This window comes from Elephantulus edwardii, unplaced genomic scaffold, assembly GCF_000299155.1.
Source record: "Elephantulus edwardii isolate Elephantulus edwardi_28Jun2011 unplaced genomic scaffold, EleEdw1.0 scaffold00056, whole genome shotgun sequence".
NCBI lineage: Eukaryota > Metazoa > Chordata > Mammalia > Macroscelidea > Macroscelididae > Elephantulus > Elephantulus edwardii.
This window is the reverse complement of record NW_006399806.1, coordinates 8,037,680-8,056,521: the sequence shown is the minus strand read 5'-3', so window position 1 is coordinate 8,056,521 and position 18,842 is coordinate 8,037,680. Positions and strand designations below refer to the sequence as shown.

Below are 18,842 nucleotides of genomic sequence, written 5' to 3'. Positions count from 1 at the left end.
AGAGACAGTGAGGTTGATTCAATATAGAGCAGGGTTCAGAGCTGTTGTTCATAGGGTTGCTGTGAGTTACACGTGACTTGTCGGCACATAACAGCATATACGGGGAGGGAGAAATGGATAGACCTTATGACCAAGAATCAAGATGTTTGAATTCTTCTGGTCTTCATTCTTTTAATACAACTGTGATTGATTAATTAATTAATACAACTTAATTTATACTCTTTAAAAAAAGAAAAAGAATACCAGGAACCGCTTCTGCCATTTTCTATAGTAACATTTTTTAACAAGGAGAAAATGGTCCTCAGTCATACAACACTGTTACTCGTTACTCTATGTGATATATATTAATTAGTTCTTACAAGATTTAGGTCACAGCATAATTGGTGGTTAAATAGTAACCCAGTAAAAATGTGAGTTTGAGATTAAGAGAGCTGTTTTTGTTTTAGGAAGCCTCCACTTTAGTGTTGCTCTCATGCGTCACCTTCACACCTTCTTAGGGAACAGTCCTCTTCAAGGGAGAGATAAAAGCATGCCACCTTGTATGGCAACATTGTTAAGTTGTGTTTAAATTGATTTCGTACTTGTTAGCAGATTTAGAGTATATCCAACCTAAGGCCTTGTTATAATGAGGATACAGTTTGTAGGTATAGTGAATGATCATATTTTTTTTAATGCTCTCACACTTGCTGCTTTTTTACATTTTATACTGATTTACTTACAAAGTTTTAATTCACAATTGTTTTTAATTTTAACTTTTAACAACTGTTAGTGATAGTCTAGCTGTTTAAACTTTTAGAATTTTGATTTAATAAAAAAAATCTTACCAGAGAGAAGAAATTTTCTCATTCTTTCCCATAATTATGTATATCTTTTAATTTTAAAGAATCTAACAATAGACACTGGTTGAAGTACACAAATAAAAAATAATATCATTGTGGTTTAGGAACTGTCGCTCATAGAGGGATTAGAGTGAACAATGTAGCATTGTCATAGAGTCATTAAGCCTGTAGGTTTAGCTAGCTTGGGAACAACTGCCAGCATGTGACTCTAAAAATAACACTTACACAACAAACGTGGATTTGATAAGTGAACAATAAATCCAGGCTTACGGCCCACCCTTCTAAATTTTAAACCAGTATTTTGAGAGCCAGACATCAACAGCAGAGGTTTAAAATGAAACATTCTTAACACTTACATTATATTATTTCCCAGTTTTGTCTTAATTTTGGTTTTTAAAAAATTCATTGTTGTGAGTCAGTTCCAGATGCTGTAAATTGCAACAAGAAAAAAACTGTTCTTCTTTGCTCTGGGAGCTGCTAGTAGATTCTGATGGAGATTTAAGGCCTTTGGTTACCAGCACAATTCACTACAGACTAGGACAACAGAGCCTTCCTCTTATTTCCGAAAAGTCAGTTTAATAAAAATTTTATTTCTTTTTTTTAAAAATTGGTTTCATTTCTTGCATTTGAATACTCTCCAGTGACACCCTTGGCCTGAGATTCTTTGCCATAGTCTTTAACGTCTACACAAACTGCAGCCAGCCGCTTTGTGGGGCTGGCTTTCTTGGTCAGCTTTGCAGAGATCTACCCGCTCCCTTAGTTTCTTTTCATCAACCTTTATCAGGTTAATTAATGTTCAGCGCAAAGGGCCTCTGCTAACTAGACATAACATAGGCTCATTACATAAAGATGCGTTGGCCTTTGTCTAAGGCTTTGGCTGCTCTGTGGATTCCACATGCAGGCCATTGTGAATGAGGGTGATCTTCAGCATCTCTTGTTAAGAGCTGTTATCTATTCCCTGTCCTTGGCCACAGTGTTGTGTTACTGGTGGAGCAAAATCTTGAACTCAGCAGCGACTGCAGAAAAGTTAAAAAAGAATTCTTTTATTTGATCAAGTAGCATCTGATAATGAGACTTAGGTTTCATGGATTTGTATGTATAGTCCAAGTACATTTCATTTCGGGATAATAGGGTTTAGTTGTTTAGATATCTCTGTATAAAAGAGCATATTTTGTCATTTCATCTTGTTGTTAATTGGTAAAAATGAAAGTTTCAAGCAGTGTCTGAATTAAAAGCCCAGAAAGCACAGATGAACTTACAAAGATATATTTTATCAATGTCTGAGCATGCCATTCTTGCCCAAGTTTTTTTAAAAACAATTTTTATTTCTTTTATTACCACACAATAAAGAGGACTCAAAGGGGTGTGAGGAGATGTAAAAATCCTGGAAAGCTGCATTAGGGTAAAAAAAAAAGAAAGATTCTCTTTGTAAAGTTCGTGGATAGTGTTGTTAAATTCTTGCACCTACCTTGAGTAAACTGTTAATTTGTGCCATCCACAGAATCTTGGCAGAGTTGTCAGTAAGCAGTTGTTAGGTACATAGTTGTATACACATTAAAAACTTCAGATGACAGTGCCATGATTTCATGGAGAATAGTAGGTGTTACATTCTTTTGCTTTTAGAAAGAAAACACTTTAAAAAGTTAATTATGTAAAAGAAAACATATGTTATGGTTATCTCTAACTAAGCAGCTCTTATTGATCCTAGTTTTAGATTGTGACAAAAGAATTACAGCATCTTATAAATTGGTGACTAATTTACTTGAGAAAGTTCCTAACTCTTCTTTTTTTTACTTTTCTTCCTCCTCTTTTCTCCCAGCCACCATCTACCTGTTGTACAGGCATACCTTGTTTCATTTGCTTTACTGATACGGTGTTTTTGTTTCCTTTAAATATAAATTGTATGAAAAACAATTCAAAAACTAAAAGGGAAAAAAAACCACAACAAAAATAATGTTGTTCTCTGGCAACTTTGCCTGGAACAAGCCTGACAATGCAGTTTTTCCAACAGCATATATTCATTCATATGAAGTCTTTGTGTCAGTTATTGCCATTCTCAGAATAGTTGAGACTTTTTCATGGTGCTTTTTATAGATTTACAGACTACAGTATTAAATATAACTTTTATGTACATTGGGAAAGAAAATTCCTGTGACTTGCTTCAGTGTAATCCCACTTTATTGTGATGGTCTGCAACTGAACCCACAGTATCTCTAAGATATGCCTGTGTTCTGTTGAGCTACTTTGTGTTCTTAAAGCCTGGTCCACTGTGATATGGTTATATTTAACTATTATCCATTTGCTATCTGTTTCTCTTGAGAGCTGGATTTTGTCTTCTTAGATTCACTTATGTGATATACTAAATGTTAATTGATACATTTAGATTTAGGTCATAAGTTACTAACCACAGGCTAACACTTTAAAACAAAAAAGAAAATACTTTTATTCAGCAAGTCCTTATTTGTCACATGAACTGCCACCAGAACCTAGTTTATCAGCAGAATGAGGTATGCATGTGATTTACTTATTTTCCAGACAAGGAGGGTCTACAGATTATCTTCCACTCCTGGTAATTCATTCTTGTTGATTCTGAGGTCCATCCTTTCAGCTCACTTTTCCTCCCCTTTTGTCTCTGATGAGAGAAAATATGTTACAAGTCACACCCCATGGATACTCCCTTACATCAGTTCAGAGCTGTGATGGGGTTAAATAAATATAGCTTCCACATTATATACACACCTGTTGGTTGGAGTTGGCTTTACTTTTGGGTTTGGAGCAAGGCTGTCTGGCGTTGGGATTGCAAGTGATTGCAAAGTCATGTGTGACAAGAGCAAAAGAAATGCGGGTTTTTTTTTTAAATTTATTTTTTCATATTATTATTAAATTTCATTAGTTTTAATGAACATTTACATTTGGGGTTTTCATTCATTCATTGTTGCCCTGTTTTCTCTACTCTCCTTCCCAGTTCATTCTTCTTTGTTTTCCCCCTCTTGAATGTCTGTTTTAATTGTCCAATTGCCACAGTGCTTGTCAAAGTCAGTTCTGATTAATCTCCTTTGTCAGTGTGTCCTTTGCCATTCCCTATCACTCCTCCCTGAGAGAGACTCCACCCTGATTCATAAGGAAAAGGGGATGGCATATTCTCTTAGCTACTTCCTGCTGAAAAGGGACGCTGTAGGTTTCAGGGTGAAGTTCTTCTCTCACTACTCTCAAGGGCTCCTTTGGCCATAGGAAACACATAGACTATTATGGAGATTGATTTTGGAATTTAGATGCACTGTTGTCAATTGTGCTTAGCTGTACATGTTCATATCCTTGAAGATGCATCATGGAAGTATTGCAGCCTAGAAGACACAAATTTAACTAACAAGCTAAAAGTACATTAGTCAAAAATTAAAAGCAATAATATTCCAAGTAGAGGATCTAATAGTGGCACAAATCAAGTTACAGAGGGAAGGCGGTTCTTACAATAAAAGGCCTATTGACTAGCACTTTGTCTATTATGGCATAAAGGTTAGGAACCACAAGATGTAGAGGCTCAGCTATGTCATTTATTGTTCTTAAGTCCTGGAGCAAATTCCATCTATAACTGGGTTGTTTTACAACTTGAAAGTCCTCTTGCAAGGCAGAGGTGAAGTAAGGAACTGCTTGTGAGGTTTTCCATCCATTCCAACAACTAAGAAATAGTGAGAAGAGTTGGGACCTCAGAAGGCGTTTAGGAACAATTAGTAGGCTCTGTGTCCAGGAGAAAACAAATATACTTACCAGTAATGTTAATGCTCACCCACAGCTCTTATGGGAGGATATAAATAGTTGAAGCGTCCTCCTTTGTTTCCAGCTGGGAGCTGGGGCCTGTCAGTCCTGTCAGCCTCGAGGACCTGATATGGGCCACTGTTGGCCAAGTGTCCTTTAGAATCCATACTTAAGCAAGTGAGTGGGAGCTTCCTCTCTCCTCCCTTGCCTATCTGTGGCTCTCGTCTGTGACACTGTCTACTGAAGTGGCTCAGTTTTCCATAGTGGAAGCAATTCTGACCTCCTTTATTACCTTTGGGTGGCAGAAATGCATTTTTTAAAGGATGTTGGCTGCTTGGGGATTTCAGCAATTTGTGTGTTCAGTAACTAGAGAAAAATAGTCATAAAGGATGTTTGCATATAGCTTCCAAAATTATCCAGTTAATAAAAATGTCATTTTTCTGCAGATTTCTGTAATCCATGTGTGTATGTGCGTGTGTATGGCGTGTGTATATAATCTGTATATTGTGTGTGTCTCTGTGTGTGTGTGTATGTTTTGAAGAGTGCTGAAGGGTAACAACGTCAGTTTAAATACAAAGGTGGTCCTAATCCAGGCCATGGTCTTCTCAGTTACACATTATGCTTCAGAGAGTTGGACAGTCACTAAGGATGCCAGAAGAAGAATAGATGCCTTCAAGTTGTGGTGCTGGAGAAGTCTTGAACATACCATGAACTGTCAAAACAAATAGGTCTGTCTTGGAGAGGGTGAAACCAAGTCTCTCCTTGGAGGCTAGGGCACATGGTCAGGAGAGATCAGTCCTTGGCGAAGGACATCATACTTGGAAGGGTGGATGGACAGCACAGGAGTGGGAGACCCAGGATGAGATAGATTGATAAAGTAACTGGGGCGGTTGGTGCATTAGCTTTAGTGAGACTGGCTCGTGACAAGGAATGGTTTAGAGCTTCTGTACATTGGGTCACTAAATATTGCAAGCGACTCAGTGTCATATAAAATAATAACATACTATAACAGGTTTGGAAGCAGGAGTGGCATCCACTTCCTCAATAACATACCTCTGAAAACCCAATGAACTTTGATAAATTTTGATAGTCCTAGAGGGGCTTAAGTCTTTTGTTCATAGCGATGCTAGGAGTTGTGCTTGACCAGAAGGCAATCAACAAGAACACATTATATAATTACATGTATTTTTTAGAAGAACATGGCTGAATCTGACAAGTACTTTGAGGCAGTGGGAGTGGGAGTGGGGAGGAAGTACAGTGTCCTTCCTAAGAAAGTTCATTGGTCTCAGGAAATTTCCTAACTTAAAAAAAGGAAATTCTTTTATATTACATTTATATAGCTCAGAACAAGATTTCTTTCTTCTTTTTTTTCCCCCCAAGTAAACGACATGGTTTCCACTGGAGAGATCAGTTGACCTACTGGACAGAAAGTGATTATACCGATTGAAAAGTGGGTGACTCTGATCCACGGCCCTCAGGCCTAGTTTTAATTGTATTTGGTCAGACATTCTTCTAGATCGTATAGCCCTGGTCTGTCCACTTGCTGTGCAGAGGTAACGCATGGTGGCTTTGAAGCTGAACACTGTGACACCGATGTGTCAAAAGTGTTTGGTGGAGCTCCCTGCTTAAAACAAGCTTGGAAGCAGAAGTGGCATTCATTTCAGAAGTAGCTAGCCTCTGGAAACCCTATGAACTTGGAGAAAGGACGATAGTTATACAAGTGTCCAGGTTTTTCGTTCATAGAGTCACTATGAGTTGCCTACTACTTGACGGCATTTAACAGCAACAGACAACATGGTCTAGGAGCTCTAGTGGCATGGTGGTAAGGAGTTGTGCTGCCGACCCAAAAGCACACAGTTCAATTCACCTGTTACTCCCTGAGAGAAAGATGGGCAGTCTCTTCCTATGAGGTCTATTCCCATGCCTCTGAAAATCCACTGGAGGATTAACTGTGAGTTGGTTCTGACTTGAAGGTAAACAGCAGCACCACATTGTCTCTTGCAGTTTGTCTCTCCCAAAGTGAAGCATGTCTTACTTCCAAAATGAGCTTATTTCTCTTAAAACTTTTTTTTTGGGAGTTGGGGTTTTTTTAAATTTTCTACTAGTTTATTTACAAAATTTGAGTACATTGTTTTCAAGAACAAATTCTTTCAGTTTCCCTCTTAAAACTTGTACTTTTGTTTTTTAAAAATTAAAAAATATGTACTTCTTTACATGAGAATTTTAAAGTAACTTTTTTAAGAGACAATTTAACAAAAGTCTCTGAAATAAACATTTTTATGGGGAATTGAATATTACAGTATAACATAATGCCTATATAGGACAGATAGTTTGCAGGTTATGATGTCTGCCTCTTTTATTCTCTTTTTATTCTTGCCAGAAAGCCATGCTTTAAAGTGTAAAACAAAGGAGGAAGTGCTAAAACAAGCCTGGCCTTTAAAAGTTGCTAACTATCAATTTAAAGAAACAGAAATTGTAAACTTAACAGCCTCATAATCAGTCTCTATCAGTTCCACGGTCCAGCAGTCATTACTTATCCTGTAGTAATTGTGCATTTTATGCAATAAAGATGCTTTCTGTTCTGATGACAGAGCTTGTTTGCTAGTTCCATATTAATCTTAAGTTAGAGTTTAAAAAGGAAGCATTTAAAAGTTTCTGATTCGTATTTTTAATTATATTTTTTATAAAAATTATCTTTGCCTTAGTGACTATTTAAAAAATATTTTACCATTTTAAAATATATTCTGTATAAACCAGTAAAATGTGAGTGAAAATGGCAGAAAGCTAGAAGGCCAGACGACTTCACTGAGTGTTGTTGAAGGCCAGTTATTCTATCTTTCTTAGTTTCTTTGCCCTTATTTATTAGGGGAAGATTGTTTTGAGGAGTGAATAAGAACCATTGTGATAGGTTTCCATTCATGAGTAAGAAGTCTTGACTGTATGCACACTATGCTTTTAACCATTCCAACACCAATTTTTTTTCTCATTCCTCCCCCTCATCTTTGTCTGTTGCCATTGGCTTCCCAGAAGAGATATATTATCATCCTCAGAATCCTCAGATTAGTTGACCCTTTCTCTGGAAAGTGAAATTTTAAAGTTCTATGAAAAATTAGCACATGTGTGAACTTGACTGTAGGACACTTTTTCTTGCCTTTTTAGGGTCTGTCCCCTAAATCATAGTGACACTGTACAACAGAACAAACTTCTGCCTGCTCTGTGTTACTAAAAGCCATTGAAACTTTTTATCTGTTGCATTGCCTTTGTATGTGAGTGAGAAAGACACAAAATTAGTGTGCTTGGTATTGTTGCAGACTTTTCTTTCCCTTCCTGTTTGTCCAGGAGCTAAAAGAACTTCTATCTCTGGTAGATAGTAAACACTTACTATAGTCTGTGATCTTTTGGTAATTGTGTCCTTCATAAGATAAAGTTATTGATGAGATAGCATTCTAGTATTCTAGTTTTTATTTTAAGAGAGTTAAGGTGATTTCATTGCTGATGAGATGATTGAAGAATAGCCAACTCAGAAAGTTAAATAGCTACACCATTACTTTTGAAATTGGGAAGAGGAGACGAAAAATTATTTCCTTAAAAAGAAATAGAATGACACTTCTTTTCCTTTCCCCAATTTTGAAAGTAATGAGTTCATAATCTTTTAACAATAGGAAAACCTAGTAAAGTTGAACTCTTCTGTGGTTGTACTATCCCTAAACACTGTTCAAAAAAGTTAGTCATTTTCATATCTTTTTTAGTGCATATATGTACATATTTCTTATCTAAACATTTAGCCCTAGTCATACTGGTCTACAAATTCTTTTAAAACTGCATTATGAATATTTTCCATGTTATACGTTCTACAAGATTTGCCATAACTACTTAGTAATAACACCGTATATTACCATATTTAACTGGTCCCAATATGGATTGAGGCTCAATGTCAAGAAGACAAAGATTGTCACCACTGGACCAATTGGCAGCATCAGGATGGATGGTGAAGAGATTGAGACTGTACACAGCTTTAGTTTGCTTGGCTCCGTAGTCAACAGTCTTGGCACCAGCAGCCAGGAAATTAAAAGGCGCATTGCAGTGGGAAAGTCTGCTGTTAGGGACCTCTCCAAAGTGCTGAAGAGCAGTGGTGTCTCTTTGGAGACTAAGGTGCATCTGATACAGGCCATGGTCTTCACAATCATCTGTTAAACATCAGAGAGTTGGACAATGACCAAGGAGGATAGAAGGAGAATTGATGCCTTTGAGCTGTGGTGCTGGAGAAGAGTATTGAGAATACCATGGACTGCTAGGAAAACAAATAGATTTGTCCTGGAAAGGGTTAAACCGGGTGGCTCCTTGGACGCAAGGATTCTGAGGCTCCGTCTAACTTACTTTGGACATGTTGTGAGGAGAGACCGGTCCTTAGAGAGAGGGACATCATGCTTGGGAGGGTGGAGGGACAGCGCAGGAGAGGAAGGCCCTCTTTGAGGTGGATTGATTCAGTGACTGGGATAATTGGGATGGGAGTGTCAGAGACAGTGCGATTGGCACACACCAGAGCGGAGTTTAGGGCTGTTGTACATAGGGTCGCTATGAGTCGCAGGTGACTCGATGGCACATAACAACAACAAACAACAACTGATCCCTGGTTATTGGAATCAGAGACTTTCACATATTCTGTTAAAATGATACAGGTAAAAATTTATGCACATTTTTTTTAAAAAAATGTATTTTTTGAGTGTGTACCATCGAATCTGACTGGTACAGGAGGAGATTGTTCCTCCTTCTCCAGCAGAGCATCAGGTGGATTCGAACCACTCACCTCTGGGATTGCAGTGCAGCTTCTTGCCACTAGGCCACCAGAGTATGCCTTTATGCACATATTTTTGAATATTTTTGTTTCTTAAGGATAATGTTTAGATTGTTTTATGTAATGACATATTTTAGTTTTCTTTCATAGACAGTTTTGCTGATGGAAGAAAACTTACTGAAAAGTCATGTATCAGCTTGTGCATCCTTACATTTTATAGAGGTTTTAGTTACTTTTAACCCCTGTGTTACGTATATGAAGAAATCAAAACACATGTATATATGATAGGGAGCTGTAGTGGCCTTTGGCAAGTAGCTGTGCGGCCAACCTGAAGGCATGCAGTTTGAATCCATCAGGTACTCTACAGGAGAAAGATGGGTAATCTCTTCCTGTGTGACTTAACTGCTTCTGAAAACCCGCTAGAGGGTCAGCTTCGATTTAGTTCCAACTTGATGGTACACATCAACAACATAATACAAGAGAGGTTGCAGTAAGCTAATATTTAGAAAATTTTATAAAATGAAAAAGGTCTGTATGTGGAAGACGAGGTCTTTAATTCCCATAGTGGTAAGGAGTTAGTTGCATTGCCAACCCAAAGGCATACAGTTTTAATCCACCAGCTCTTCAGAGGGAGAAAGATCTTCTCATGGGATTCACTGCCTCCGAAAACCCACTGGACAACAGCTATGAGTTGATTCTGACTTAGTGCAGCTATGAGTTGATTCTGACTCAGTGGTACATAACAATTCAGAGACAATGTTTTCAATTCTGTTTTGGCTTTCAGATATAAGACCTTTTTTAAAAATAATATTATGAGTTTTAAAGGAAGTTTACAGAAAGGTTGGGTTTTTCATTCATTCATTGTTGCACATGTTCTACCCTTTACCTCCATTCTCTCTCTCCCAGTCCACTTTGCAAGGCACCTCTTGTTCCAGATTATTGTCATAAAGACATTTTTTTCTTTTCATGTATTGCTTCAAAGTGATTTTAGGCCTAGAAGGAATTGCTATTCTTTAAAAAAAAGAAGTGTGATGACAGGAGGATGGGACCAGTAAGTAAGTTGATATTAACTCTATTTCAGGTCATGGTGAACCCTATATATGTCCAAGAAGAATTAATGCTGCATATGATTTTCAGTGTGGTTTTGTTTGGGTTTTATTTTTTTTTACCATAGGTGGTCAGGCCTTTCACCGATCCTCTAGATGAACTGCCAGCCTTTTGGCACATAAGGATTCATACTATTTTTTTACATCATGAGGATGATGCAGGATAGGGGATCATTCTGATCTGTTTTATAGAGTTTCTATGAGTCATAGGACACATAAAACAAAAAGGAGTATACATCTAAAGCAGCTATCACCTTGTGGCAAAGCTTCCATGCTATAAGATGAACTAGAGAGAAAAACCTGTTGCTCTACTTCCAAACATCCAGCGGATCCTAAAGTTCTATATGAGAATGACACAGGATTGGACAAAATTACACTCTTTGTGCTTGTGGTACCTATAGTTAAGGGGCAGCTCCATAGCAACCAACAATATCGTCTATGAGAAAGTAATAATCGCTTCTTTAAAATTCTACATTTAACTTTTCAAATCTTGGCAGTTTTAAGATCAGTTGTAAAGGATGAATGATTTAAATATGAAAAATATGTCTGATACAGGATGTGAACACAGATGACAAAACTGTATTTTTTTAAACTGTATTTTAATACAGAACTAACTTAGAAAAGTTCCCAAGTTAGCCCATATTTTGAGTATCATTGTTATCTAATGCAGTAATTTCCCCCCTCCCCCCAATTTGTTACCTCAGTCACATCGATCAAACAACAACCTGGCAGGACCCCAGGAAGGCTATGCTCTCTCAGCTGAATGTTACAGCTCCCACCAGTCCACCAGTCCAGCAGAATATGATGAACTCGGCCTCAGGTAAGTGAAACATCATTAAAGTACATGGAGTAGTGTCGTATGCATTGGTAAACCTTTTCTTGGCAAATAGTAATTATACTTTAAAGGAAACTAGAGTATTGGTGGTGTTTATTTTTCATTGTTGTATGTAGGAGATATCTGTTATGTTAAAATAACATGTGCTTTAGGCCAACTTTGTTTGGTTCTTAATACTTAAAGAGACCAGTAACTGAAATTGAGCAGTTTTTAATGTTTCAGTTCTGAGTGAATACAAAGTTTGGTTCATTACCTGTGTTTTCTTCTGCTTTCTTGTGTCTGTTGAAATCTCCTTCTCCTTTTGTGATCTGAATAAAGAATGAAGAAGATCATTACAAAGACAAAGAAGGAAAAAAGACTGAGGTGAGTGTCAGAAGAGCTTTTGAATATTGCACTTCTGAATAGAGCACGCTTCTGACACTCACCTCAGTCTTTTTTCCTTCTTTGTCTTTGTAATGATCTTCATTCTTTAAAAAGAAAATACATTTTATATATATGTATGTATGTATATATATACACACACACATATATATAAATAAAATACATTTTTTATATATATATATAAAACATTTGCAGCCTTGAACACTAATGAGTGAAGGGCAGATGATATGTGGGAAGATACCGAGAATATTATCCATAAAAGACTGAGGTGAGTGTCAGAAGAGCTTCTGAATATTACACTTCTGAATAGAGCACAGAGAAGCTAAAGCAAAGAGAAGAATCCAGAATGTTAAAGAGCTGAACTGAAAATTTCAATGGCCAGCTCAAGAAGACAAAGCAAAGGATGATAATGAAATGTGCAAAGAGCTGGAGTCCGAATATAAAAAAGGAGGAACTTGTCCAGCATTTCTTAAGCTGAAGGAACTGAAGAACAAATTCAGGCCTTTAGTTGCAGTACTTAAAAGATGGTATGGGTAGAATATTGAATGGTCCAGGAGGCATCAAAAGAAACTGGAAGGAGTACATTGAACCACTGCACCAAAAAGAATTAGCTGACTCAGAAGAATTTCATAAAACAACTTATGACCAAGAGGCAGTGATGATGGAGGAAGGTCAAGCTGCTGTCAAAGAATTTGCAAAAAAAACCCACAAAGTGTCATGAATTGATGAGATACCAGTTGACATTATTTAAAAAAACAGGTACAGCCCTGGACATGCTCACCAAGTTGTACAAAGAAATCTGGAGGACAACTAGCTGTCCAAATGACTGAAAGAAATACATATTTATTCCTATTCAAAAAAAAGGTTATCAGACAATGTGGAAATTATTGAACAATATCACTAATATCACACATAGCAAAATCCTGATGAAGATCATCCACAAACAACTGGAACAGTACATTGACAGAGAACTACCAGAAATACAAGCTGGGTTTAGAAGAGGCTGTGGCACTGGGGACATTATAGCCAGTGTCAGATGGATCTTAGCTGAAAACAGAGAATATCAGAGGAATGCCTATCTATGTTTCATTGACTCTGCAGAGGCATTGGACTGTGTGGATAACAACCAATTGTGGTTAACCTTGAGGAGAATGGGAATCTTCTCAGAATACTTGATTATATTTATGCAAAACCTACACTTGAGCCAGGAAGCAGTCCTCAGAACAGAGCAGGGAAACACTGCCTGTTTAAAAATCAGTAAAGGAGTGTGTAAGGAATGCATCCTATCGCCATACTTACTCAGTTTTTATGTGGAACAGATCATTTGGGAGTCTGGACTTTATGAGGAGGAATGTGGCATGGGAATTGGTGGAAGACTCATAAGCAACATGTGTTACACAGATTACACAACCTTACTTACTGAAACCGAGGAGGACATTAGGCATTTGCTGCAGAAGGTTAAGGACTATAGTCTGCAATATGTACTGAAGCTCAGCATCAAGAAAACAGATTCTCATCACTGGGCAAATTGGCAGCACCATGATAGATGGAGAAGAGATTGAGATTGTTAACAATTTCAGCTTGAGCGGGCCACTATTAATACCCTTGACACCAGCAGTCAGGAAATCAGAAGATGAATTGCTCTGGGGAAAGCTGCTGTCAAGGACTTCTAGAGTGCTGAAGAGCAGCGAGGTCAGTCTAGAGACTTTAAGGTGCATCTCATCTAGGCATATGGTCTTCACAGTTACTGTGCTTCAGAGAGCTAGACAGTGACCAAAGATGACAGAAGAATTGATGCCTTTAAGTTGTGATACTGGAGAAGAATACTGAACATACCATGGACTGCAAAGAGAGCAGATGTGTCTGTTCTACAGTCGGGTGAAACTGGGCTGCTCCTTGGAGATAAGGATTTTGAAATTTGTCTCACATACTTTGAGCAAGTTACCAGGAGGGACCAGTCTTTGGAGAGGGATATCGTATTTTGAAGGATAGTCAGTGCAAGAGAGGAAGACCCTGGTTGAGATGGACTGACTTAGTGACTAGAGTAATGGGAGTAGGTGTGTCAGAGACAACGAATTTGGCTCAAGATAGAGCAGAGTTTAGTGCTTTTATACATAGGGTCACTGAGTCACAGGCAACTTGGGGCACATAGCAATGACAATAGCCAAGCATGACATAACAAATTTGTGTTTCTCTCTTAGCATTTAGGCTAATGTATACCCTTAGCTTTATAGACCCTGTTTTATACTTCTAACAATATACTTTTTACACTCTAAAGAGATTTACAACTTTTAAAAAAATACTAGAAGGTCAACTATGAGTTGGTTCTGACTTGAGGATGCTTAACAACAAAACCATCCTTGTTCAGGGAAAGGTGCTCTGGTGACATAATGGATAGGGAATTGCACTACCAACTAAAAGGCAGGCAGTTTGGACATCTCATATACTTTGGGCATGTGACCAGGAGAGACTAGTCCTTAGAGAAGGACATCCTACTTGGAAGGGTGGAGGGACAGCACTGGAGAGGAATACCCTGGATGAGATGGATTGATAATAGTAACTGGATAATTGAGTAGGTATGTTGAGGACAGTGAGATTGGCCAGGATAGAGCAAAGTTCAGAGCTGTTGTGCATAGGGCCACAGTTAACTCGATGACACGTAACAAAACAACATACCAAACATCATCTTGAGAATCATTATATACAAAATAATAATCTCAAATCTTAAATTTATTAGGGAAAATTATTTGTTGGTTATATAGTTATACTCTTAAATGAATTTTGTGTGTGTGTATTTTTAGAGATTTATCTTTTCTAACAGGAAAAGATAAAGTACTTCAGATTATTTGTATTCTATTAGAACTTTAAAACAAATATTTTTTAAAAAAATATCTCTTCAACTTGGGAAAAGACAGTTCATTGAATTCTAAAAGTTAACATGTTTTCATACAAAAAGCTAATAAAGCAAAAGAAAAAGATAGTCAGCAGGAGTGGCATTCAATTCCTAAACAGCATGCCTCTGGAAACTCTATGAACTTTGATAAATGTCAATAGTTATAGAAAGGCTTCAGTCCTTTTGTTCATAGGGTCACTATGAGTCTTGCTCATCAATCAACAACAACAATCAGTAGACTGATTTGAAAAGGTAGAAAGATGTTAAAGATCTACTGAAAACTGTTTAGGTGTATTAGTAATAATTATCAATGGTCTCTCAGTAAAATAAGGAGCCTTGGTGGTGTCATTCATAACAGTTAGGCTGCTAACTCTGGTGACCTAGTGGTAAAGAGCTGTAATGCAAACTCAGAGGAAGGTGATTTGAATCCAGCAGCTGTACTGCGAGAAAAAGATGGGCAAGATCTCTTTCCATAAAAAATTTACAGCCTCTGAAAACCTTCTGGAAGGTCAGCTATGAGTCAGGACTCCACAGCATATAACAGCAAACTGAAGAATCAGCAGTTAGAATGCCTCTGCCACTCCTTAGGAGAAAGATGGATAATCTCCTCTCATAAAGACTCTTACAGTTGCCTCAAAAACCTGTTTGAAGATTGGGAAGAGTCAGAATTAACTCTCTGTGATCTTTCTAAGTAAATTATTGTTGATAGGAAACATTGAGTAGTCTGGGACTCCTAGCCATCCTGTAAACAACAGATCTGAATGTTGCCCTATTCTGTAACATCCTCACAATTTCTCATATGTTCCAGCTTGATATTTTCATCACTGTGTAAATCTTGTTGGAAGTTTCTTCTTTGTCTATGACTCTCCATTATTCCTAGCATTATGTCCCTTTCCAAGGACTTGGAGCTTCCTGGCTACATGCCCAATATGTGTGTAGTTTCACCATCTTTACCTCTGAGGAACACCCTCATTGTAGTTTCTCCAAGACAGACTTGTTCTTTTGACAGTCCATGGGATATTCAGGACTCTTCTGCAACACTTCACTGAAAGGCAAGCTTAAAATAGCCCATGTTGAACTTTTCTTTGGTGATTGTTTGTAGACTTTTTGAAACCTCTGCTTAAGCTTTAGAAGCAAAAAAAAGAGAAATGAAATTATTTACATTTAAAACCAAATACTGGAAAATTATTTTCTCTTTCCCACTAATTTCCAAATCTTTTCTGGCTACTTTGTTGCTACAATAATTTTATGACTCACAAAAAGAAAATCTGTGTGAAAGATTTAGATACTCATTCTTTAAATCTGATATCCATGGATTACCATATATAGACAGCATGAATGAAATCAGAACAAATCCTGTGTTTTCCAGAATACTTATCTTTTACTGTTACCCACTCAATGCTTTTGTGTTAATTCCTAATCATATAATGACCCTAAAGTGCAAGAAGGAACTGCTCCATAGTGTTTCCAATACTGTAATCTATACAAGAATAGACTGCTTCCCGAGAAGGACTGGTTGGTTCAGACCACTAACAGGTTAATAGGATTTTTTTTTAAATGTCATTTGAGTTATTACTCTTGATCACAAGGAGATACTAAAACTTACTTTAGGTTTTAATTTGAGTGAAGGGTAATAATTAATTTAATTGAACAATCTGAAGTGTAAATAAGCTACTTTGGTTTTGCCCACATGAAATTTTTCACAAAGCTAATAATTTGTAACTAAACTAATAAAACACTTGAGTTTTCCATCAAGTTAAGATCTTGAGTTGTAATTAAGAAGTTGGAAGAAAAAACTCCCTGAGTTTTAACTTGACCTTTTCTACTAGGAATTTCAGTTGGCTATAACTTCACAAGCAGGAAAAGAATTTTTAACAATGTCTCATAGTTTTTACCTTGAGACAGTTGTACTAAATTATTCATTCAACAAATACCAAATGGCCTGTCTTATCTGACACTCTGATGGCCACAGAGATTACAGAGACATCAGATGGTATGGCAGAGGCATGCAGTGAGTGCTGAGGAAGCAGAGGAGACAAAGGAATTGAGTAGAGAGGCAGGGTAAGGAGGAACGCTTTAAAGAGGCAAAAGTGTATTCATTCCCTTAACAGATAGTATTAGTGTGCTGGACACTCTTTTAGATAAGAATCTACAGTACCAAAGAACATACAATGAGTTATATGGTTTAAGATGGCAAGAAAAGTGACCGTAAAGAGTCATCATGCTTGGAAGTGTAGAGGGATAGCATAGGAGAGGAAGATCTTGGATGGGATGGATTGACTCAGTGACTGGGGTAATGGGATGTGTCAGAGACAATACGTGTCACATAGAGCAGGGTTCAGAGCTGTTGTACATGTTATTGTTGTGCCGTCGAGTTGCCTGCGACTCATAGTGACCCTATATACAACAGCCCTAAACCCTGCTCTATCCTGTGCCAATCTTACTGTCCCTGACACACCTACCCTCAATACTCCAGTGACTGAATCAATCCATCTCATTGAGGGTCTTCCTCTCCTGCGCTGTCTCTCTGCCCTCCCAAGCATGACTTCCCTCTCTAAGCACTGGTCCCTCCTTGAAACATGTCCAAAGTATGTCAGATGAAGCTTCAGAATCCTTGCCTCCGAGGAGCAGCCTGGTTTAACTCTCTCCAGGACAAACTTGTTCGTTCTCCCAGCAGTCCATGGTATATTCAATACTCTTCTCCAGCACTACAGCTCAAAGGCATTAATTTCCCTTCTATCATCTGTAGTCATTGTCCAGCACTGCGACGCATAGCAAGTGATTGCAAAGACCATGGCCTGTATCAGGCACACCCTAGTCTCCAGACTGACATCATTGCTCTTCAGTACGCCAACAGCAGACTCTCCCATGCAATACGTTTTTTAATTTCCTGGCTGCTGGTGCCAGGAGTGTTGATTGTAGAGCCAAGCAAACTAAAGCTGTTTACTGTCTCCATCTCTTCACCATCCATCATTGATGCTACCACTTGGCCCAGTGGTAAGAATCTTTATTTTCTTGATACTGAGTTTCAGTCCATATTGAAGCCTGCAGTCCTTGACCTGCTGCAGCAAGTTCTTCAGATCCTCCTCAGTTTCAGCAAGCAAGGTTGTGTCATTTGAATAATGTAGGTTGTTGATGAGTCTTCCTCCAGTCCTGATGCCACACTTTTCCTCAGACAGTAAAGCCACCTGGATGATCTGTTCTGCATCCAGATTGAAAAAGGTGTGGAGACAGGACACATCTTGGTGTACCCACTTCCCAGTTTTAAACCATGCAGTGTTCCCTTGCTCTGTTCTGATGACTGGTCCATGTATAGGTTTCACAAAAGCACAATAAAGTCTTCTGTGATTCCCATTCTTTTCAGATTTAGCCACAGTTTGTAGGATAGTTATTTAATGTCATCAACTAAGGGTAGAGTAATTGGCTGAAAATAAAGTTGTATTTTAGAAAAACTGCTTCAGTGCAGGTCTGTGTCAGGTGCCCTTTGATTGGAAACCAAAATGAAATGTGGGTGAAAATTGCACCTGTGTGGGAGAGAGTGGAAGAGTGCCCATGTATAGGTGTTCACCAATTGGAAGGTTCTGAGGCACATTAGAGGAGCTGTAGCAAAGGGGCCACTGGAAAGTGAGGGAGAGGTAGCAGGACAACTTTATATCAACTGAAAAGAACCCTCACAGCTGTTGAGTCAGCTTCAACTCATATGGATTCTCCATTGAGTTTATAAGGCTGTAAATTGCAGCAGGAAGAGACATTCCATTTTTCTTCGGTAGTGCCACTAGAAATAACTGCCTTTGAGTTAGCCATTATAGACGACACCGTGCCACTAAATAGGGCAGGCCTTTATATTTTTAATAGAGTCATGAACTTAGTCATGCTGTGACTAAGTTTTTTGAAAGACCACATTAGTTGCTATGTAGAAATGGCTAAAAGTTAGGGAATAATTGTAATATTTCAGTATCACAGAGAAGATTGACTAGGGTGTGGTAGTAGAAGTGGTTAAGAGATAAGAGTTCAGGACCTGAATTTCAGTGAACGAATAAAAGTTAAGTTGAAGAAATTGAAGTTAAATACGTTGTTTGTTGTTCTTATGTGCCGAGTCACCTGCGACTCATAGCGACCCTATGTACAACAGCCCTAAACTCCGCTCTGGTCTGTGCCAATCACACTGTCTCTGACACTCCCATCCCAATTATCCCAGTCACTGAATCAATCCACCTCATAGAGGGCCTTCCTCTCCTGC

General features: G+C 38.0%; 1 protein-coding gene across 9 annotated transcripts in view; it reads left to right on the top strand.

Annotated features, from left to right (window-relative positions):
• The window catches only part of YAP1 (Yes-associated protein 1), a 173,233-nt gene that overhangs the window by 65,750 nt on the left and 88,641 nt on the right, over positions 1–18,842 (top strand). For all 9 annotated transcript variants that reach the window (XM_006887310.1, XM_006887311.1, XM_006887314.1 and 6 more), the window contains one exon: positions 11,198–11,313. In XM_006887310.1, the coding sequence (XP_006887372.1) occupies positions 11,198–11,313 (116 nt within the window). The remainder of the gene's footprint in view (positions 1–11,197; positions 11,314–18,842) is intronic.